General features: G+C 43.1%; 1 protein-coding gene across 2 annotated transcripts in view; it reads left to right on the forward strand.

Moving 5' to 3' along the window:
* The window catches only part of itpr3 (inositol 1,4,5-trisphosphate receptor, type 3), a 534,890-nt gene that overhangs the window by 355,297 nt on the left and 154,354 nt on the right, over nucleotides 1-25,239 (forward strand). For both annotated transcript variants that reach the window (XM_061272597.1, XM_061272598.1), the window contains exons 27-28: nucleotides 16,165-16,332; nucleotides 17,363-17,437. In XM_061272597.1, coding sequence (XP_061128581.1) covers nucleotides 16,165-16,332; nucleotides 17,363-17,437 — 243 coding nt within the window. The remainder of the gene's footprint in view (nucleotides 1-16,164; nucleotides 16,333-17,362; nucleotides 17,438-25,239) is intronic.

The raw sequence follows: 25,239 nt of genomic DNA on the forward strand, positions 1-25,239 counted from the left end.
CTCTACAACACCCCCTCCTTCCACAAAACTTAAAATCTTCTGTCCTGCCTATTTTTGTCCTTGTGCACTTTTACTTTTACGCATTTCACAACAACACAATCACACAACTTTAGGGCTTTAACTTACTTGTCCCCTGGTTCGTTGCACTGCCGGGTTCCGTCAATCCACCTCTGTCAGACGAAGGCAGACTTAAGATGCTGGCCCAGCGAAGAAGTTCTCTTCCCAGGACTTTCTTTTCCAGGTCCTCCTAATGGACGCTGGCTTGTCGACAATGCAGCACGTCCTCCTCCGTCAGCCAGATGGCGGGTATGAGGGTCCCGGGTTTCGGCACCAAAATGTTAGAGTGGTGCTCACTCTAACTTATTTTGCAAGAACCACACGGAAGACAAATAATTTTAGGCACCTGCAGGGGGAGAGTCCATTCGTCACTGTCCGTACAGCAATGATCGAATGACGTCTGACTCTCGCCTCCTGCATGAGCATTTTTATTAAGAGAAACAGGGTGGGGGTGAGAGTGGACTGGAGAGAGAAGAGAAAGCCCTTGTCCTCTAGTCAAAGCATAGCAGGGGATGTTTTACGACATTGTGTAGGATGGGACAAGCTAGGTTATTTATTACTGGTTACATACATTCCAACATAATCATACGATCAAGATAGTTTGGAAAACCCTGACAGGGAAGAAGCTGTCTCTGTGTCTGCTGGTCTTGGCGTACCGAGCTCTATAACACGGAGGGGAGTGGTGTCGTCTGCATACTTCAGGAGCTTCACAGGAGAGTCACCTGAGGAAAAATCATTGGTGTAGAGAGAGAAGAGCAGTGCGGAGAGGACGCACCCCTGAAAGGTTCCAGTATTGGTGGTTTGGGTGTCAGATGTGATGCCTCCCAGCCTCACACGCTGTCTCCTGTTGGTCAGGAAGCTGGTGATCCACTGACAGGTGGAGGCAGGCACCACAAGCTGGATGAGCTTCTGTTGGAGGATGTCAGGAGCGATGGTGTTGAACGCCGAGCTGAAGTCCACGAACATGATCCTGGCGTACGTTCCTGGGGTGTCCAGGTGGTGCAAGATGTAGTGCAGTCCCATGTTGACCGCATCATAAACTGACCTGTTTGCCCGCTAGGCATCCTTCAGGTGGTTCAGCACTAACCTCTCGAAAGATTTCATGACCACAGATGTCAGTGCGACAGGTCTATAGTCATTCAAACCTGTGATGGCGGGCTTCTTGGCCACTTGAACGATGGTGGAGCTCTTGAAGCACGAGGGCACCTCACACAGCTCCAGAGAACGGTTGAAGATCCGTGCAAAGGTGGGCGCCAGCTGCTCAGCGCAGACTTTCAAGCAGGAAGGTGATACGCTGTCTGGGCCCGGTGCCTTCCTGGTCTTTTGTCTCCGGAACATCTGGCGCACTTCCTCCTCGCGGATCTGGAGTGCGGGCGCGGCTTCTGCAAGAGAGAGAGTGGGTGACAACGATGATAGAGGTGTGGACAGAGCAGTTGTGGGGAGAGGTGAGTATGTAGATTGTGCTGCAGGAAGTTCCATTGTGTGGGAGGACCGATTAAACCTGCAGTAGAACCTGTTTAGCTGGTTAGCAAGCCTCGGGCTCTCCACAGGACGGGGGGTTCGTTTCTTGTAGCCCGTGATGCTCTGCAGACCTTTCCACACTGTTGAGGGATCAGGATTGGCAGAGAGGTGTCTCTTCAGGCTCTCCCCGTAACACCTCCTGGCTTTCCTGACCTCTCGGTTCAGTGTGTTTCTGGTCTGCTTGAACAGGTCGCGGTCACCGCTCCTGTAGGCCTCCTCGACTTTGCGCAGCCTCCTGAGGTTCAGTGTCAACCAAGGTTTGTCGTTGTTGTACGTGCAGAAGGTCTTAGTCTGCACAAACAGATCCTCACAAAAACTGACGTATGATGTGACAGTGTCAGTGAGTTCATGCAGGTCTGAGGTTGCAGCTTCGAAAACTCCCCAGTCGATGCAGTCAAAGCAGGCTTGGAGGTCCTGCCTTGACTCCACTGTCCACTTCCTCACAGTCCTCACCACAGGCTTAGAAGTTTTTAGTTTCTGCCTGTAGGCCGGGATTAGATGAACTAGACAGTTGTCCGAGAGTCCTAAAGCTGCACGAGCCACAGAGTGGTATGCATCCTTAATCATGGTGTAGCAGTGTTCCAGAGTCTGTGCCCCTCTGGTGGGACACGTTACGTGTTGTCTGTATCTGGGGAGTTCGTGTGCAAGGTTCGCCCTGTTAAGATCATCCAGAACAATGATTAGTGAATTTGGTAGAGGTTTCTCTATGTCTGTTACCTGGTCAGCCAGCATCTGCGTACCCAAACGTTCATTAATGTAGAAACAGAGACCACCTTCCATTGATTTTACGGAGAGCTCCGCGGTGCAATCTGCCCGCGTTAGCCGAAACCCCGCTAACTCCACGGCCTGGTGGGGGGTTCGTTCGCTGAGCAACATTTCAACAAAGCACAGCGCGGCGGATCTGCTTAAGTCCGTGTTTACTTGAAGTGAGGAGCAGCAGTTCGTCCATCTTGTTCGCAGGGGAGCGGACATTCGCCAGATGAATTGACGGTAGGGCAGAACGGAACCCTCTCTGGCTCAGCTTTACGAGAGCTCCGGCTCGTTTACCGCGCCGCCGTCATCGCGCTAGCTTGTATAGCACCGCCGCTCCGGCTAGAATCTCCGACAAACAGTATGAATCAGAGAGAACAGGAGAGAAAATACCAGAAGAAGACTGTCCGATGTTTAACAACGCTTCGCTGGTAAAAGTGATCCGGGATGGACAGCAGAGGACGTAGAAAACACACAAAATAAGACAAAGAAACAGAGAGCGACTCACCGTGGCTGCCATCCGCGGCGCCATCATTTTGCCTCTGTCTTTGTCAGGTTTATTTCGCTGACTGAATAAGTGAATAGAAGAGCAACAGCAAACAAACCACAAGTGAGACAGAATATTAAGTCTTTTCTCGCGAGGAGTGCAGTACAGATAGCTTGAGACAATCTCTACACACGGAATATCTGTAGGCACTCCCGCTCTTTTTATTTGGATTTGCCCTACCCACAGTGTGAGACATAACCACTAAAGGGGGAAGGAAAGCATGTGGGCTTTGTCTCGTAAGCAAAAATCACTAGGTGTTTACATACTGATAAGAACATCTGGGAAGAGAAGTTTGAGTGGACTGGATGCAGGAGAAAAAACCTTTGACCTCTAGTTAAAACATAGCAAGGGAAGTTTTACGACATTGTGTAGGATGCAACAAGCTAAGTTATTTATTACTGGTTGTATACATTCCAACCTAATCCTACGAAAAAGATAGTTAGGAAAAACCCTGACTTTAATGGTCACTTGGAGGTTCATCTGGGGTGCAGGACAGCAATGAGGCATGTTGTCTAACAAAGTGGTCTTTGTTAGAAAGGAACTGTCCTTCTGTGGTACATCATAAAAACAGCAAGGCCAAACAGCAAGCATATATTGCAGTAATATTGCAGTAATGCATTGATTAGAGAACGCATGATAACATATATATACATTTTTCTAACAATTCCCTCCTGTTTATCATAAGTTCTCAGAGACCATCTTATCACCTAAAAGCGGCCATTTCAAAAAGATTTTCAGCCGTAGGATCACAATTCATAAGAACAAATTTAAACCCGGGAGGAGATCGAACCTTAATAATCAATGTCAGAGTCGGGAAACAAATCGGACAGGTTTACCACAGGAGCTTCACAAATGGGGCCATCGCCAGAGCGACAACCCTCGTCAGTCGCAAAGTCTTCCCCTTGGAGCAACGGAAAAGTCTCAGCTGCTGGAGAGATAGCAGTTGTAATTAACCTGTTAATTAGAGACCGTAGACACGGAATACAACAACATCCACACAAGGTCAAAACAGCAGAAAAAACGGCAAGGGAGACTACGACCGAGGACACCAGGGTACGGTACTTTCTGAACACGTTTAGCCAGTCGTTCCAAACCTCCGTGTTCACTCCACTGTGTTCCTTCATTTTCCCATTCAAGGTCCTCAGGCCCTCAAGGGCCTGGGACAGGCTTCCATCAGCGGCAGTACCATTTGGAATAAATGTGCAGCATTGCTCACCAAACATGGCACAGACACCACCCTCTTTTGCAAGGGCCATTCGGTTCTGGAAAGCCATGAGGGAAGTCGCGGCCAGTTGGGAGTGGACCGCCCTGAAACCCGCCTCGGTCCAATTTCCAAGCCTCTGCACGTTGTAATGGATGTAGTTGATCCTGTCAACATTTTTGTTAAGAGTACACCACCAACACAGGGTGGATTCAAAACCAGCTATCTGATTCACCAGCTTACACTTATCCGGCACTCCTCCGGGAACACCAATTGCATCAATTTCGGTCAGATCATCGTCGGCTGTCAAATTCAAAGATATTTTGGTTTTTACCAGCTTTTTTTTTCTTTTCTTTTTTCAGATCTTGGGATGTTGATACATATACAATTTAGCTTGACTACATTCTCTGAAAGCAATGGCTTCTTTTTTCTTTCTTCAATGGATAGTACTATATAGAATGCTCTGTCACACATCTTACAATCCAATCGACGTGATAGACTTCACACGATCTTTGATCAATGGTGACGGTAGAACATAAAGCAATGGTCGCAAACCCATACACATGACATATTCAATTGTCTTTACAGCTTGTTTTGCCATTAGCAATCAATTGTTTCGTTTAGCAGTTTATTCTTATACTAGTTACTTGAAACAAATTATCCACATTAACTTTAGATATATTCATCCCATTCTTTAACATCTACAGCGGTTGTTGACAAACTATACATATAAACATCATACTCTCATGGCAGTCCAGATCTGACACAGCAGATCATCCTGCAAAGGTCAAATTGATCTTTTAAATTGCTACAATGCGGCATATATATATATTTTTTATTTTTTTTTTGGGAGTGATCAATATAAGTTGTTCACTCATTTCTCCCCTACTCATTATGACTTGGTTCCCACAAATACCATATTGCTGAAGTTAACAAAGTGGCAGCAAAGATAGCCACCTTACATGCAATAACGCCATTGTTCCATTTTCTTGTTCCCGGCATTTCTCTAAGAGGTAAGGCTCCCTTTGGGTCACTTTTTCCCGATTGAACGTTACCTCAAAAGAAATTACCCTTTTGTAATTTGCAAGGACTACCTCAACTGACCTTTCTGCTATTTTAATGGCAGTTGATGTAATTATCAATATTCAATGTGGCCCTTTCCCCTTGGAAGAACACCAGCGTTTTGTTTTCAATGCTCTTAATGAGAACGTGCTTTGTTCTTTTTGCCTTTAAAATATTAATTATAAATATAAAATGTAAATGCCAAATTTGAATCATCCTTAGTTTCCCACTTGGTTTTAAAACATGGTAATCTATATTGTCGCCCAAACAATTTTTCATACTGGGTTAAACCCACAGTACTTGTAATATTTATGTACAGTTTGACCAGGTCTAAACATTTTGTCCATGATCTTCCATTTTTCCCATGCACATTTTCACACTTTATACCAGTTCTGTCACGAGAATTAATTTTCAAAATCCCATATCTCGGTATTATTATTATTATTATTTTTTTTTTTTACATAACGTTTTTGCAACTGTTAAGGCATTCAGTGTTTTTGTTTAAACCAAATCAAACCATTTTGAGAATGTATCTATTATGACCAGGCATTATAACCCTGTGGATTGTGTTTAGCACATGTTAAACAAGCTCTACAATTTTATTTATTTATTTATTTATTTATTTATTTATTTATTTATTTATTTATTTATTTATTTATTTATTTATTTATTTATTTATTTATTTATTTATTTATTTATTTATTTATTTATTTATTTTTATTATTTTGTTTTTTATTTTTTTTTGAAAATGTTTTGAATATGAATCAAATCCGTATGTTGTATAAAGCTGACTGACCTGCCCCACTATCCCTCCTCTTGAGCCATGTGACATACAACCATGGCTCAATATTGCCGCCCATTTGTATAGTTTTTTTGTAGGATAGGTCAGTCTTCTGGTCATTTATAGACACCATTCTCCACTCATGCCCCACTTTTCGTCCATAATTGAGTTTCAGTCTATGGACTTTGTCGCTGCACATCTTCAAACAAAAGAAATTCCAGTAATTCAATCCGCTTCTTGTGTGTATAAAATTTGAAGCGTCTTTTGCACCGCAGCTATGCGGTTCCGTCTGCAAGCTTGTTACCTCTTGACACCTTATCAGTCTCGTGCGTGCCCTGCACACGTGCATATAGCCATTTGTAGTGGCAATTGGACTGCTTCCACAACTAGCTTAGTTGTAGTTTCTTGTAGTTTCTTTTCAATCAGTTTCTCATCGTTTATCACAAGAATCTTAGTAATTTGAACTAAAGTCAAAAAGTATGTTTTATTTTACTCAATTGTACGATTTAGAGAATCCATATGTAGTAAAGCGTTGTATTACTACATAGGATTTCATCTTCATTTAATTTGACACACCTTACAAAATGCTTCTCAGTGTCCCAGTGCACACATGTTTTGCGTGTGTAACTGGTTGTCTCAACCCGTGTTCCACATCCTAATCTTTCCTCCCTCCAGGTGTCAAACCAATCAAGATAAAGATAAAAAACAACAAAGTAACCGCCAGTAAATTAATATAATAGTCAATTGTTGTTGTTTTTTAACTTTAACTAACTCAATCACTCGCTTATTCTCAAATGTAAAAACTTGTGTAGTCTTGACACAACCAATCGACTATTTCTTCTAAATTTAGCTTTGAAATGTTATTTAATAATTTTGCTTCATCCAATTCCAGAAAGCAAGTTCGTTCCATCTTTCAAATTTTGTTTCATCAGGGCTAGGCATTAATGCAGTGTGGACCAGTTTCTGCCCACAAAAAAATTGCTTGCCTTTCTTTTCTTCTTATTTTCACAAAATTGCTTTTGTTTTGCGGTGCAAATCATATAGACTACAATCTAGCAAATTCTTTTGTGCACCTACATTAGCCAATTTTAACACATAACACTGACAGCACACAGACAACACAAAAACTTACAGCAGAGACACAGCTCACAAACAATACAAACAAACAGCGCTGTGCAAACGTCATCCTCTATTTTGACGTTTTGGTTATACTTTTATTTTCTCATCAGTGACTTTTATCCTTCATGCAAATATTGTCACATCTTCCTCAAGCATCACTCTGAGAAAATCACACTGTCCCTGCCCTGCCCGCAGCCATAGCACCCCTCGTGCGAGGGGGGGCGCAGCATCAATGTTGATTGGTCACAGGCTGGCCATTTCTTGCAACAACCATGATGCCGGCCCACCGCCCACACGAGCATAGCAAAGGCCCACGCGGACAGCCCCGCCCCGCGACAACGCGCGAGCGCAGGCACGCTTATCAGTTTCACCTTCTCAAAGGGCAGGCCAACTTTGCTGTTGCCCTCCCCCATCATGTTCACCTTCAACATCTTTCAGTCTTCTACACAACATTTGCTGTCTCTTATTCCCATCCTATCAAGCCACCGTTCTCGTAACTCTCTGCCACACATGCCTTATTTTCTCTATTGCACACACCTTGCTCATCTCAGTTTCTCCAACCAACTTAAACACACCATCATCCACTTCTCAATTTCCCTAGTATTGCTCAACAGCCTCCAGAACATTCTCCATTACTGATTTCTTCCATAGAACACACATCTCACTCGCACTCATACGCACACCCTTAATGAGGATCCTCTGCGCGCACACGCACACACACACCAGCACAAAAGGATGACGCACAACATATAAGAACACATAGAAGCACTAAGAACACCTTTTTGCTCGTATTACTTGTCTGATTTATTCTGTATTTCACTTTTAGAAACTATGTGTAATTCCTTTCCGTGTATTTTGCAAATTTTAACTTCAGTGTTACTTTATATTACTTTATCCTTTTAACACAAATATCTCCTGTATATTTAAGCTAATTTCTCTTTAATTTTGGCAGCCAGGTTCCCACTTCATTACATGGAAACCTGATTTGATTTGACTTTGGCCTAGTCATAACTGTCTTTGGTAATTTATGCAGTCACGTGCCATGTGACCGTTTTCCCCGCAACTCCAGCATTCTATTGGAGGTTGCACAACTCCTCTTCCTCGGCCTCTAAAGCCTTCTCTGTTGGGTATTGCTCGCCCTCTCTGGCCTTTCTGTCCTCTGCCTGCATTTTGGTAAAAAGTGTCACTATCCTGGTCTACCAAAAAAGTGTTTTTTGAAGCTTTCATTTGTTTTCGTTTTTGTTTGTCTATTACTACTCTTTCTGCATGGAGGGCGTGATTTATGTATTCCTCCCGCTATGATCTTTAGTTTTGAATTTGTAGCATGTGTTTTCTCTACGTGCTTCTCTACTTTCTCTAGACTTCTCCCTTCTTCTCTAACTCTGTAAATTTTGGTTTTCTCTTGCCTGCCTACTGTTAGGCCCAGTCTCATCATCTTCCTACCTGCAATACAGTGCTTTCTGAGCTCTCTCTCTTTCCCTCTCTCTTTCTCTCGCTCTCTCTCTTTCTCTCTCTCTTTCTCTCTCTCTCTCTTTCTCTCTCTCTCTTTCTCTCTCTCTCCCAAAACACTACATCATCAGATGCCTTCTTTAATTTCTTTAAGATTTATTTATGTTGTTTCGTTTATGGCACCTCTAAGTCCTAATAATTTGGTTGTCCCTCAATTTTTTTTTTTTAACCCATTTATCGAAATCTTTTTTTAATCGGTTGGGATCCTGCCTTTCAATTATTTTCCAATCTTTGCATTTTAGTTCATGTCGGGGTAGGGACTTTCGCTTACTATTTAAGAGGAGCGCTCAAATGAGATCACTCTCAGTCAAACCGTTCACAAGCATACCACGCGCGTTTTTTAATAACAGAGGAGTCCGCCCCTCCTGCTGCGGAATTTAACTTCTATATTTTTTTTTTTTTTTTAAATGTTTAAGTGAATAACAGAGGAGTCCGCCCCTCCTGCTGCGGAATTTAACTAGCTTGAAAGCTAGGGGGCTCCACATCCGCCCCTGCAGAATTTAACTGTTTCTATTTAGTAGAATTAATATTCCTACTCACGGTCTGCTGATTCTCTTCCTCGGAAGTTCTCGTAAACCCTCCCGGTGTCCAGCCGGACTGATCGAGACAGTCCCGTCAAAGGGCTTTTGTTTACCTCGGCCGAGGATTGTCACCTGCGTCGAAGAGCCCGCTGGAACCGTTCAGGGCGTGTGAGATCCCGGAACGAGCCCCCAATTTCTGTCAGGTTTATTTCGCTGACTGAATAAGTGAATAGAAGAGCAACAGCAAACAAACCACAAGTGAGACAGAATATTAAGTCTTTTCTCGCGAGGAGTGCAGTACAGATAGCTTGAGACAATCTCTACACACTGAATATCTGTAGGCACTCCCGCTCTTTTTATTTGGATTTGCCCTACCCACAGTGTGAGACATAACCACTAAAGGGGGGGAGGAAAGCATGTGGGCTTTGTCTCGTAAGCAAAAATCACTAGGTGTTTACATACTGATAAGAACATCTGGGAAGAGGAGTTTGAGTGGACTGGATACAGGAGAAAAAACCTTTGACCTCTAGTTAAAACATAGCAAGGGAAGTTTTACGACATTGTGTAGGATGCAACAAGCTAAGTTATTTATTACTGGTTGTATACATTCCAACCTGATCCTACGAAAAAGATAGTTAGGAAAAACCCTGACTTTAATGGTCACTTGGAGGTTCATCTGGGGTGCAGGACAGCAATGAGGCATGTTGTCTAACAAAGTGGTCTTTGTTAGAAAGGAACTGTCCTTCTGTGGTACATCATAAAAACAGCAAGGCGAAACAGCAAGCATATATTGCAGTAATATTGCAGTAAGGCATTGATTAGAGAACGCATGATAACATATATATAAATTTTTCTATCAGTCTTCTTCTACGCTTTCATACCCTCTTTTTGACGTTCATATGTCGAACCAGCTGAAGACGCCCCCGATTGGTCTAGCAACGACACGCCACTTGTATCTGTAACTACAAAGTAAATGCTTCACCAGCTTTTTCATCTTCGTTTCCGACAGCTTGGGCGAGTGGGCGCGTCACAGTGTTAAATGCATTGCTGTAGTAGAGAATCGAGTAATGTGGGCGTCACAAAAGTCTGCTAAGAAACTACTGTCACAAATATCTTTTTTAACAACAGAGTGAAAAGAAATGAGTAAATAAAAAAATACTCAAATGGTACCTATGAAACGAATCTGAACGAATATGCATTTCTAAGATACTGCTGGCTAAATGGCATGCTTATAAATGTCGATACATTAACCAGAAACCTGATTATATTAGGGGTGTAAATCGCGGGTTTTGTCACGATACAATATCATATCGATACAAAGAACCGCAATACAATATTTGCCGATATCTTTGCATGTTCTCCCCGTGTCCGCGTGGGTTTTCTCCGGGCCCTCCGGTTTCCTCCCACATCCCCAAAAACGTGCTTGAAAGGCTGATTGAGCGCTCCAAATTGCCCCTAGGTGTGAGTGCGTGTGCGTTGTTCGTCTGTGTGCCCTGCGATTGGCTGGCAACCGGTTCATGGTGTCCCCCGCCTACTGCCCGATGACAGCTGGGATAGGCTCCAGCAAGCCCGCGACCCCCGTGGGGATACAGCGGTACAGAAAATTGATGGATGGATAGATCAAATGAATTAACAATGAACAATGTCTCGACCATGCACCCGCAACGAACTTAAAAAGTCTCACGGCATAGGGAAGGAATGAACCCCTCTGCCTCTTTGTGGAGCAAGATGGTGTCAGCAGCGTGTTACTAAATCTGCTCATGGATGGATGGATGGATGGATGGATGGATGGATGGATGGATGGATGGATGGATGGATGGATGGATGGATGGATGGATGGATGGATGGATAGATAGATAGATAGATAGATAGATAGATAGATAGATAGATAGATAGATAGATAGATAGATAGATAGATAGATAGATAGATAGATAGATAGATAGATAGATAGATAGATAGATAGATAGATAGATAGATAGATAGATAGATAGATACCGCCGAAGCCGCGTTCCGCTTGGCCAACCGGTAACTGTCAGCTGCCTCCGGAGTCCCGCAGGCCAAAACGGCCCGATAGGACTCCTTCTTCAGCTTGACGGCATCCCTTACCGCCGGTGTCCACCAGCGGGTTAGGGGATCGCCGCCACAACAGGCACCAATGACCTTACGGCCACAGCTCCGGTCGGCCGCCTCAACAATGGAGGCGCGGAACAAGATCCACTCAGATTCAATGTTCCCCGCCTCCCCTGGGACGTGGGAAAAGCTCTGCCGGAGGTGGGAGTTGAAGCTCTTCCTTACAGGGGATTCCGCCAGACGTTCCCAGCAGACCCTCACAGAGCGTTTGGGTCTGCCAGGTCGGACCGGCATCTTCCCCCACCGTCGGAGCCAACCCACCACCAGGTGGTGATCAGTTGACAGCTCTGCCCGTCTCTTCACCCGAGTGTCCAAAACATGCGGCCGCAAATCCAATGACACGACTACAAAGTCGATCATCAAACTGCGGCCTAGGGTGTCCTGGTGCCAAGTGCACACATCGACACCTTTATGTTTGAACATGATGTTCATTATAGAAAATCCGTGTCGAGCACAGAAGTCCAATAATAGAACACCGCTCGGGTTCAGATTGGGGGGGCCGTTCCTCCCAATCACGCCCTTCCAGGTCTCACTGTCATTGCCCATGTGAGCATTGAAGTCACCCAGTAGAATGATGGAGTCCCCAGAAGGAGCGCTCTCCAGCACTTCCTCCAGGGACTCCAAGAAGGGTGGGTACTCTGAGCTGCCGTTTGTAACGAGAATGTAATCAGTAATTATAGGCTAGTTTCAAACCTCCCATTCATAGCAAAACTTCTTGAAAGAGTAGAAGCGCAGCAGCTTATTGATTACATGGTCGCTAATAATCGATATGAATCTTTTCAGTCTGGTTTTAGAGCTAATCTTTCCACTGAGACAGCACTTGCTAAAGTGACTAATGATCTCCTAATACTAGCTATGGATTTAAACACTTCATCGCTATTGTTACTACTCGATCTTAGTGCTGCCTTCGACACTGTAGACTTCGATATCTTATTAGAGCGTCTTAAAAGTTGTGTTGGTATTTAAGGGTCAGCACTATGCTGGTTCTATTCCTATCTATCAGACAGGACGCACCGAGTGGTCCATGGCAATACGTCCTCTGAGCCCTATAATGTTACGTGTGGTGTCCCACAGGGATCGGTACTCGGACCAATTCTATTTGATATTTGTATGATTCCGCTTGAGGACATAATACGTAAATATAATATTAGTTTTCAATGTTACGTGGATCACACCCAATTATATATGCCGTTATCGATGACAGATCCGCGGGACTGTTGTAATCTTGAGGCGTGCCTTGCGGAGATCAAGCAATGGATGTCTCTCAACTTCCTTCGTCTTAACCCAGATAAAACTGACATGTTGATAATTGGTCCAACTCGTTATCAACACTTATTTAAGGAAACTATAACTATAACACTATAACTATAGATAACCAAACTGTGCGTGGAGGCAAGTCCAACTATATCTAGTCGGAACTTTTCTGCCTCGCACACCAGCTCGGGCTCCTTTCCAGCCAGAGAGGTGACATTCCATGTCCCAAGAGCTTCTGCAGCCGGGGATCAGACCGCCAAGGTCTCTGCCTTTGGGCGCCGCCCAGCTTGCACTGCACCCGACCCCTTTGGCCCCTCCCACAGGTGGTGAGCCCATGGGAAGGGGGACCCACGTTTCCTTTTCGGGCTGTGCCCGGCCGGGCCTTATGGGCGAAGGCCCGGCCACCAGACGGTCGCCTTCGAGCCCTGTCTCCAGGCCTGGCTCCAGAGGGGGGCCCCGGTGACCCGCGTCCGGGCCAGGGAAAACGAGATCCATTAATTTTTTCATCATAAGGGGCTAATGTGAGCTGTGCTTTGTCTGGCCCCTCACCTAGGAGCCGTTTGCCATGGGTGACCGTACCAGGGGCATGAAGCCCCAGACAACATGGCTCCTAGGATCATAGGGGCACGCAAACCCCTCCACCACGATAAGGTGACGACTCACGGAGGGGTCCATCCATCCATCCATCCATCTTCTTCCGCTTATCCTGGGTCGGGTCGCGGGGGCAGCAGCTTCAGGAGGGACTCCCAGACTTCCCTCTCCCCAGCCACTTCATCTAGCTCATCCCGGGGGATCCCAGGTCGTTCCCAGGCCAGCTGAGAGACATAGTCGCTCCAGCGCGTCCTGGGTTGTCCCCGGGGTCTCCTACCGGTGGGACATGCCCGGAACACCTCCCTAGGGAGGCGTCCAGGAGGCATCCTGATGAGATGCCCGAGCCACCTCATCTGGCTCCTCTCAACGTGGAGGAGTAGCGACTCTACTCCGAGTCTTTCTCGGATGACCGAACTTCTCACCCTATCTCTAAGGGAGAGCCCGGACATCCTGCGGCCGCTTGTATCCGGGATCTCGTTCTTTCGGTCACGACCCATAGCTCGTGACCATAGGTGAGGGTAGGAGCGTAAATCGACCGGTAAATTGAGAGCTTTGCCTTTTAGCTCAGCTCTCTCTTTACCACGACGGACCGGTACAGAGTCCGCATTACTGCCGACGCTGCACCGATCCGCCTGTCGATCTCGCGCTCCATCTTCCCCTCACTCGTGAACAACACCCCAAAATACTTAAACTCCTCCACTTAGGGCAGGATCTCATCCCCGATCTGGAGAGAGCATTCCACCCTTTTCCGATCGAGGACCATGGACTCGGATTTGGAGGTGCTGACCCTCATCCCAACTGCTTCACACTCGGCTGCAAACCGCTCCAGTGAGAGCTGGAGATCACGGCCTGAAGAAGCCAACAGCAACACGTCGTCTCACGGAGGGGTGTTATTTCAAATGTTTGAAATGAAAAGGATTAAAAAAGGGAAAAAATAGGTTGGACCAAGAGAGTGCTTTTTTGCCATCCAGGTCAAAAGGACAAGTGCATAAGCATTCCTTGTAAAGCATTACTATGTGTGCATATACCCAAGTACCGTAGTTTTTGGACTAAAAGTCGCATCAGCCACAAAATACACAATAAAGGGGAAAAAACATACCGTTTTTTTTTCATGTATAATGCGCCCCCATGTATAATACGAACCCTAAAAATGGCATGTGGATGCTGGAAAAAAGCCTGTACCTATGTATAATACGCACCCAAATTTTGACCCATCCCCATGTGATTTTGATCCATCCCTTGGGGGAGAGGGAAGCAGTGAGCAGCAGCGGCGCCACGCTCTGGAATCATTTGGTGATCTAACCCCCCAATTCTAACCCTTAATGCTGAGTGCCAAGCAGGGAGGCAATGGGTCCCATTTTTATAGTCTTTGGTATGACCCGGCCGGGTTACTTAAGTCCGTAAACGTAAAATTATTTCAGAAAAAAGATCATCTTTGGGAACAACGAGATGTTATTCTACCGGTCAGTATCAATGCGCATGCAGTAGTAAACTCGATAGCGAAGAAATATGTGAGACTCTCAACGGGATCACCAATATTTGAGTGATGTTCCAGTTATTTATCACAATTAGTTTACCAAGTCTTTGTTTTGAGTTCCTCCAATAAACCCTGGTCCAAGCTGCACTTGGTCGACCCGGTCCTTTCCACTCTCCATCCGTGACAAGATTTTCTTGAAAAATTGTTGTACCATGATTTTCTTCAAAAAACAAAATTTGTACCCATGAATAATGCGCACCCCAGATTTTAGGACAATAAATTAGTTAAGTTTTGTGCATTATACATGGAAAAAAACGGTATTTAAGTCGCACCGGAGTATAAATCGCATTTTGGGGGAAATTTATTTGACAAAATTCAACACCAAGAACAGACATGAACCAGCAACAGCAGGCTAAACAATACCGTATGCTAACGTGACATAAACACAAACAAGGAGCTGAGAACGTTCTGACGTAACATTAACAGTTATCCATATAACTATAACATAAATAACACCATCAAACCATCTGTGTCACACGTTAAATAACAATTTTATAAACAACAATATTATCAAACCATCTGTGTCACTCCAAATCCTTAAATCCATCGATCGAATTCGCCGTCCTTTATGTAAACAACGCCGCATGTGCGCCGCGCCGCTGAGGTCGGACTTGTCGTAAATTGCAGTTCAAATTATTCCACAGGCCCATATAACGACATATATATCAAATAGCTATAATATAAACAAAAATTTTATCAAACCATCTGTGTCACTCCAAATCATTAAATCCATCGTTCGAATTCTTCGTCCTTTATGTGAACAACGCCGTGTGTGCGCCGTGCCACTGACGTCATCAGTTGCAGTTCAAATTACAGTAATCCCTCATTCCTACATTCCGGTTCATTTATCGCGGTTTCACTACATCGCAGATTTTATTCCCCAAATTTAAAAAAAATACAATTCAAAATAAAACCTTTAAATTGAGGAATTATGGCATGAATGTTGTCCACACGTCAGCAGAAGGCAGGGTGTGCCCACACAATTGCAGTGCGTACACTTATATATATATATTTTTCTATAATAAGCCTTCTAAACACATTTAAGAGTGTTATACCTTGTTATAGAAAAATCGTTACAATAATAAAACAGTTCTAAAAACATATTTACAGTATGTAAACTTGTACCTTGTTATTAAAATTGTTATAATAATAAAATCTATTCTAAAAACATATTTACAGTTTGTGTTAAGAATTCTCCATGTTATTTATGTTATTCAGGTGTGCTTTGATTCGAGGTAGGGTGCTTTATTTTGAAGGCCGTTTTCAGACGATAACATTTCAAATGATTAAATCTGCTGACTCCAAAAGTTAATGAATGGAACTCACTGTCAGTGAGGCTCTAATTATTCAACAGCCATAGTGCGCCCTCATGCGGTTTAAAGTGAAAATAGCATGTGAATTGATCAACTATACTAGTATGTGTTAATGATCAAGTAAAATCTGGGAATAATTTCACATATAAGTCGCTCCTGAGTATAAGTCGCCCCCCCGCCAAAACTAAGAAAAAAAAACGCAACTTATACTCCAAAATATATGGTACCACTATAACTACTGTCAAGACCGAGCTTTTTTTACATTCATAGGTCCAACTACTCATCTCAGCTCAGGATGTGGAGAACTACAAGCTGATAAAATCAGATCTGGATCGTCTAAGGACGTTGGTGGAAAAGTCTGAACTGTGGATAGAGAAGAAGATGTCTGGAGGCGGAGACAGCAAGAAGGAAAAGAAAGACAAGAAAAATAAATTGGAGGTAGCATGAAACTCTCACCTTGTCCAATATGTGCATGAATCATAACCAGCAAGTTTGACCACAACTAAAAATGTCCTTGGGGTAAACTTCTCAAACAAAAATTCCCATTGAGATTAATGAGATTTGGAATAAATACCGTTTTTCCGGACTATAAATCGCTCCGGATTACAAGTCGCACCAGCCATAAAATTTTGATGGCATTCGACCTGCCTGACACCGCTGTGGTGGACTTCCACATCTCAGAGAAATTCTGACTTGCCTCAATAAACTCAGTCTCATGTTGCACGTAGTTGCTCAGCCTGGTTTGTCACAGAAACTCTCATTTTACATTTGATACCTTGAGATCAGTGGCGGATGCTGGTCTTTCAAGGAGGGGAAGCTCAATTTCGGCCTGCATCATAAAATGTGTCTGTTTATTTCTATGTAAATTCTATCCTCTGTTCTTTCGATCGCTGATTTGCTCATTTCGCTGTCAATTACCAAGAGATTCAGGCTCAGAAAGATCATCTAATCATTACGGAGAAGCTGGACGAGGCCAGCCCACTGCCCCATACACCCCCAGAGATGCTGGGTGTCCGATGGGCGGGACAAATCCCAGCATTTATTCAATGACTCGTCTCGTTTTGCTGCACTCTGCTTCCCTATTGAACTTGGTGGATGTTCAGCGTCTACATTGCTTTAAACAGTGTAGACTCTACACTGTTTGTCAGAATGGTTGGGCAGAGCAAAACCTATTACAACTATTATAACGAAACATTTCTGTTGCTGTCTGCACACGTTAGTACATTCCATCATTAATTGTTATAAGCATCTCTAGTGAATCTGATGTTACGTATATTATCTTATCCTCCATTTTTGGTATAGCATTGATTGTTATTATAAATAAGATGTAATAGAGGGAATATTAGGTAGATTAGATCGATTAAATCTCTGTTGGCCTACTGCCCGCATTCGAATAGTATTATTTGAAGTACCTCTCCCTGTCATATTAGCGTGTCTCGCATGCTGTGTTTGCCTCTGCTTCCTGCAGGGTGCATCGGAGGACAGCACCCCCAAGAAGGAAAAAGGGGGGAAGAACAACGAGAACTATCAGAACGTCAAAGAGGTTAGCAAGCTTTGCTGGGTTGTCATGTGTCAATCACTCGGTGTGGGCGTCATTTATGTTTTTTTTTTTTCAAAGTCAGCTTTATTGTCAATCTCTCCACATGTCACAACACACAAAGAGACCGAAATTACGTTTTTCTCTATCCCACGGTGACGAGACACGTAACACGATAGACATACAAGTACGCGACACAATATAAAAACAAGAAGGCAAAAATTCAAACAATCAATAGTAAGAGTGATGAATAAATAATAAATAAACAGATAACACAATAAATAAGAGGAGCAAAACGGAGCCAGCAAGCATAGCGCAAAAGTAAAAACCATCATAAACAAAAAGGCACAAACAATAAATAATAAGAGTAATAATAAATAATAAATAAACAGATAACACAACAAATACTCTGCAGTATGTTTTGCTGTTCTGCCGCTGCGACCATTGAGGATCTATTTCAAACCTTCATTTTGCATCAAAACACACAAGTCACATTTTTATTGCTGGGTACCATCTCTACGTGGCTGTACCAGACCCAAATAGGTTTTTATTCAAAAATCCAAAAACAGAGCCATGTTGAACACATTTGCACACTAACAAAAACAATGAGGGTCTTCTGTCTGTCACGGATCGGATGGAGCAGGGCGACCAAGTGCAGCTTAGACCAGGGTTTATTGAAGGGAACTCAAAGACAGACTCGGCAAACTGACATGACTTAACAAAATAACAAAAGGACTAACCGACAGGGACGTGAAACAAAGGACGTGAAGACATTACGACAACAGGAACCAAAAAGACATCTAGACAACAACAATGATCCGACAGGGCGTGAGGGGCAGACAGGACTTATATACACGACAGGTAACAAGAGGCAGGTGAGAATAATCAAATTAATCATGGGCACACAGGAGGGGAAGGGCGAGCACACAGACAGAAACCATGACAACAGACACATGCGGAACGGCTGGGGACGAGACGTGACACTGTCTTCATGACTGATTGAGGTCACCCATGTGGTATCTACTTGAAGTGTCTGCTTTGGCCAGGGCAAATACGGCAACAGCAATCAGAGGCTTAGCATGTCAAGTAAGTATCCTGCAGTGGAAAATATTTAAAGGTCTCATCAAAATCAATTGTTTTCCCACTATTTTGTGCATAACAGGTCAAAGTGAGTCTCTGAATCCTCCCCAGATTGCTCTCTGTTGCTGGGCACCACCATGACAGGGCTGTGGGTAAAAAAAAAGAGAAAAAGATCGCATTGAAGGCCCACTGAATTTCAACAGAGCCAACACCAATGATAAAACATGTCACAAAATGCTGGCAAATTTGCAGCTACCTATTAGAGGATTTTCTATATCAAATTAAGGAAAACAGTGACCCAGTCAGAGCAAAGCTTATTTATACATACAATATTAAGGAGAATTTTAACTGCCTTATCTGCCAGCCATGTAAGACCAACTAAAATAGCTTTAAAATGGCTTTGTGGGCGTTTTTAACCAAAATTATGATTTAAACATTAGAAAACAATGTCTGTTTTCTAATGTTTAATGTCCTTAAGGGCCGCTGTCCTGTCCATTTCCCATGTTTTCTTGCTGCAACACACCTAAATCAACTAATCAGCAAGCTCTAAAGAAGCTTGATAATGATAGTTCAATTTTGATGTGATTTGTTGCAGCAGTGAGACATGGAAAATAGGCAGGTCAGAGGCTCTTGAGAACCGATTTAGGACAGCCCTCCTATAAAAAGACGAACAAAAGATATGGCGGGGGACTTTAAACAGATCACTAAAAACCCAATTAAATCTTTTTTTTTTCTTTTAGAGATAAATCTTTGCTTACATTTGACAACATAACAATTTAGGCAACTTTTTCAAATGGAATATTTGACACTAAGTACTTAATTTCACTCCTCCACCATCCTTGCCTTTGTAATTTGTTACTGAGTCATAAGCTTTTTATAGTACAATATCATCTACTATATTTTTTATCAACGTTATATAACAAGATCAGGTAATATTTTCAGAAGTTCAGAACATCTATGTTATTTAAGTGCAAAAATAAGCCATGTTTTATAAGTAAATTGTTTTATAAGTGTAAAAAGAAGTTAAGTATAAAAGGTTAAAAAAGAGCCAACTTTAGTGACAAAAGTTCTAATCTGGTAAATACTTTAACCATTCGTAATAACTATCAAATGTGAAAAGAAGTGAAGCAGTGTTGCTAACACTTATAGCCAGAATCATCCTTATGTTAAAACTAGGGATGTAACGGTACAGATAACCCACAATACAATCCTCACCTCAGTTTTTGCGCTACGGTTTTGGTTAGGGTTTTTTTTTTCTTCAAAATCCCCCTTTACTTTCCTTTTCAGCAGAATCTATTGAACAGTATACTGAACGATATACTAATGCTTCTCTTTCAAGATTAACAGTTACTGAACATACTACTGCAAACAAAGGTCCCTTTATCGCGGAAGATGCGTTCCAGAACCACCCGTGATAAATAAAGATCTCCGAAGTAGAAACGGTATATGTATCATTTAGAAATTTAAAAACTATTTGTAAGCCAGGTTAACATAGCCTTGTAAAATAAGAGCCTGTTAAACATAGCCTTGTAAAATAAGAGCCTGTTAATAAAAACAGTCAAAAGAAAGTACATTGTAAATATCTTCTAAACAGACCAACACAGATTAAAAGCATGTAAAATATTAAAACAATACAAATTTATTATTTTATTAACGTTTGTACCGTTTTTTTCCGTGTATAGTGCGCCCCCATGTATAGTACGCACCCCTAACAATGGCATGCTGATGCTGGAAAAAAGCTTGTACGCATGTATAATACGCACCCAATTTTTATGAATTTTTTTTTAATTTATTTTTTTTTTTTTTTTTTTAAGTCCCAAAGATCGTCACACACGCAGGGAGGCAATGGGTCCCATTTTTAAAGTCTTTGGTATGGTCTTAACTAGGCTGGATGTCATTTTTTTTGTTGGCGTTGATTTCTCCGACTGCCCCTAAACGCACCACCGCGCTCCGTGCGCACACGGCGGCTCTGTATGGGAGAGACGTTGAAGAGGAATAAAAACACCCTTGGAAACCAAAACTTGCCCCTCGTCGTGACTCGGAGCCGCAACAAATGTTTCGGATTTGTGTAGGGTACATTGTGACAGACGGCAAACTAGCAGGTGATCGAGCGAGCGTCTGATACAAGAGCATTGCGGTCGTATGGAGCGTGTTTGAAATGAACAGCAGAGACGAAAGGAACAAGGCAAAGTGTTGTGAAATAAAATATTACCTGTAATACGCATTTTGTTATTTGCTGATTGAAACTGCTAATTAAACTGTGAATTGAAACTAATAGGTGGAGAACTGAACTCTCGCTCTTTATATAGCTGACGTGTCTTGCGCAACCGTTCTGCGCATTTGTAATGGCGGCCTCCGTATGACGTCCGGTCCGCGATGGAGATTAAAAAACAAACAATATTTGACAATAACACACCATCGAGGATTGCACCATCGCATCAAACGATGTGTCGTCAATTATGAATTTTACTAAGTGTGTTGGGCAGGATGGCTGAATGCGATGCGCGATTGACAACAAACAAGAAGAAAGGTGAGTTTTATTTCGGGGGAGATTTGTCATGTCTCGTCCCCAGTTTTGCTATGTGTCTAGGTTGCCATAGTTTCTGTTCGTGTCACCCCGCTCTTCCTGTGTCACCTCAATCGATGTAACGTGTTTTGTATTTAAGTCCTGTCTGCCCCTCGCTCACCGTTGGATCATTGCATGTGTTACTGTCATTCTGTTCCTGTCTTTGGTAATGTCACCCTGTCTTTTTGTTCCACGACTTTGTCGGTCAGTCCTGTTGTTGGTTTTGTTGTACCATGACTTTATTTAAAAAAAAAAAAAAAAAAAAAAAATTAAAAAAAAAAAAAAATTTTTTTTTTCTTTGTACCCATGTATAATACGCACCCCAGATTTTAGGACAATAAATTAGTAAAATATTGCGCACTATACACGGAAAAAAACGGTAGTTGATAAAATGACAAAAGTGTGAACATTCACTTTTATTTTGAAGGGACATGATGACGTAGGAAAAAAAACCCATGTGACCAGAATCTGACCAAGTTGTCAGAAGATCTTCTCGAGAGAGAACGAAACCCAAAAGGTTAACCTAACAATAATAAATCTAATTTGAGTTAAGTAAAGCCACTTTTAAATTCCCTCGATTTCACTGGTTTTGTTCACACCAATCAATATTTCAATAACACCATTTCAACATCATCGTATATATAGTTCACAAAAAAATTAAAGTGACGAAATGTACAAAACTCAAAACAATTCAACAAAAGACTGAACGACTTTCGTTATCCAAATGTCTCTATATCCCTTCAGTTTGTTTCTCCTGCTTTGTTCCTGAAGAGTCAATCAATCCTTTCCGAAATAAAAAAAAAATATGGATAGATCCTTCGATGAACCTCGTCCAGCAAGTGCTCTCCGCTCCTGCGTGAGAAAAAAATTCAAAGGCCTCTTTGGTGGCTCGCCATCTTGCGACTCGCACAAGAAATCAGCTTCGTTATTAGTTCAGAGGTTTCTGAACCAACTCTCGTGAATCCAGTCCTGTTCCGCACTTAGTGCATCACCAAGGTGAAAAAAGTTTGGAAACAGAAAAATAGGTCCATCAAATACAAAAAACTTTATACAATACTGTGTCACGTTCCCTCTCTCGCTTTAGTTTAACGGACTTACTCCCGTATCACCTTCGTCATCCGCTCTCCAAAAAAAAAAAAACAGCGGGAAAAGGAAAAAAGTAGAGTTCGCATTTCTGGTCACATGGGTTTTTTTCCCACGTCATCATGTCCCTTCAAAATAAAAGTGAATGTTCACACTTTTGTCATTTTATCAACTACAAACGTTAATAAAATAATAAATTTGTATTGTTTTAATATTTTACATGCTTTTAATCTGTGTTGGTCTGTTTAGAAGATATTTACAATGTACTTTCTTTTGACTGTTTTTATTAACAGGCTCTTATTTTACAAGGCTATGTTTAACAGGCTCTTATTTTACAAGGCTATGTTAACCTGGGTTACATATTGTATTGAAATTTCCAACGTGTAGTGTTTCTTGATGGTGTGTGGTTTACCTTGTCAAGCGATGCAAAGTGTCCTCTTTCAGGATTAACACACAACACTAACCAGGGGACATCATGCATAGGAAACCAAAGTGAGTTACAGTTGCGCATGAATCTCCTGTTGCATTGTAGTCCCATACACAACTCCCTGTTAGAGTGTTGCTCACTCTAACGTCTATGCAAGAACCACACGTGAGACAGTTTGGCCATTTTACGCTTGCAAGCGGAGAAGCCATCAGCACCCTGAGTGGTACAGAGGTGCTCGAAAGCAGTCTGACTTAGGCCTCTTGCAAGGGAATATTTATAGAGAGAAAGCAGAGTGGGGGTGAGAGTGAACAGGTTTCGGGGGTCACCTCTGCAAACTGGTTAATCAGTGCAGAGGGTCTTAGGGCTTTGTTTTACAGGGTTGTGGAAACGGAAACTAGTGGAGTATTTTAGATAATTAACTAAGCTAGAATGTTTCCACATCATTTGGAAAGTTTCAACAACTGAATGTGGAAACTTTCCAGAGTCAAGGAAACGTGAAATGTTTTAACAAAGTTAATACACTGGTCAAAAAAATTAAAGGAACAGTTTTTTATCAGGGTATGGCATGAATTCAATTAGACTTTTCTGATAAGGTTTTGGTCAGGTACGTGGCAGAGGGGGTTGTTAATCAGTTTCAGCTGCATTGGTGTTGATGGAATTAACAACGAGAGGGGGAATAACGAGATGGTCTCCAAAACAGGACTGGTTTTGCAGGTGGAGACCATTTCAAGTTCGTCCTCTTGATCTTTTTTAACAGTTTTTCCACAAGCGTTGGCTTTAGCAAAAGTCATTATCACGACTGGGAGCATGAGGCGATTTCTTAACCCTCCTAAAGTTGCGCAGATTGTCCAACTCCTCCAGGATGGCAAATCCATGCGTGCTGTTGCAAGAAGATTTGATATGTCTCCCAGTACGATCTCCAGAGCATGAAGGAGATTCCAGGAGACAGGCAATTACTCTAGGAAAGCTGGACAGGGCCGTAGACGGTCCTCATTCCATCAGCAGGACCAATATCTGCTGCTTTGTGCAAGGAGAAACAAGTTGAGCACTGCCCGAGCCCTACAGAATGACTTCCAGCGGGCTACTGGTGTGAATGTCTCTGCCCAAACAGTCAGAAACAGACTTCACGTGGGTGGCCTCAGGGCACGACGTCCTTTGGGGTGTGCCCTGTGCTCATTGCTCAGCACCGTGGAGCTCGATTGGCATTTGCCATAGAACACCAGAATTGGCAAGTCCGCCACTGGAGCCCTGTGCTTTTCACAGATGAGAGGTTTACCTTGAGCACCTGTGATAGACGTGAAAGGACCTGGAGAAGCCAAGGAGAGCGCTATGCTGCCTGCAACATCATTCAGCATGACCGGTTCGGTGGTGGGTCAGTGATGGTCTGGCGAGCATTTCCATGGAGGGACAAACAGACCTCTGCAGGCTAGAGAACGGCAGTCTGACTGCCATTAGGTATTGGGATGAAATGGTCAGACCCTACGCTGGTGCAGTAGGTCCTGGGTTCCTCCTGATCCACAACAATGTCCTGCCTCATGTGGCAAGAGTATGCAGACAGTAGCTGGAGGATGACGGAATTGACACAATTGAATGGCCCTCACGATCACCTGATATAAACCCGATAGAACACCTCTGGGACATAATGTTTCGGTCCATCAGATGCCGCCATGTTGCTCCTCAGACTTTACAGGAGCTTACTGATGCCCTTAGACCAGGGGTGTCAAGATCCTTTCCTCGGGGGCCGAATCCCTACATGTTTTCCAAGTTTCCCTCGTTAAACACACCTGATTCAATTAATCAGGCTCCTGCTGAAAGTGAGGACGAACTGGTCATTCGAATCAGGTGTGTTTAACAAGGGAAACTTGGAAAACATGTAGGGATTCGGCCCCCGAGGAAAGGAGTTTGACACCCCTGCCTTAGACAGATCTGGGAGGACATCTCACAAGACGCCATCCGTCGTCTCATTAGGAGCATGCCGCGATGTTGTCAAGCATGCATACAAGCTCGTGGGGGCCACACAAGATATTGAAAGTAATTTTGAGTTGCAGAAATTGAATTAAGGCTGAAAACTTTTATTTCCATCAAACGATGTGGCATCCTTTTGTTCCTGAGACATTAAACTGTTCATATCAGTATAGATATCCCCCCCAAAAAAATTCACCATTGAAATCGGATGTCTTTTCAAAGTGTTCCTTTAATTTTTTTGAGGAGTGTAATTCTAGTCTACATTCCAACATTATCATATGATCAGAATAATTTGTCAACCTGTTAGGCTACGGATTTTACTTATTGATCTGACTCTAAATTGTGATCAACTCTTAACACAAACTTTAAACTTTCCCCGTTCACCTAATAACCATTCCCACACTGTTCTATGCATGTATTGTACCTCTACAGTTATTAAAAGAATTAACACGTAATAATGTCACGTGTCCTGACTCCTCCTGCACCAGTTGGGGCTCTTCCCTTGTGCGTAGCCGGCTTACGACCTCCTGGGCCTCCTGCGCTTGTTCTCAGTGACGTGCATAGTGACACACATTGCTCAGAGGCATTCCCCGTGCTATCAGCGCTCATTACCACTATCCTGACTCCTTTGCCTTTGTGGGCGGCTGTGTTACGTCTACACTCCGTTCTCACCCTGCTGTCCTGCTG

Source organism: Syngnathus typhle, linkage group LG2 (assembly GCF_033458585.1).
Source record: "Syngnathus typhle isolate RoL2023-S1 ecotype Sweden linkage group LG2, RoL_Styp_1.0, whole genome shotgun sequence".
Taxonomy (NCBI): Eukaryota; Metazoa; Chordata; class Actinopteri; order Syngnathiformes; family Syngnathidae; genus Syngnathus; species Syngnathus typhle.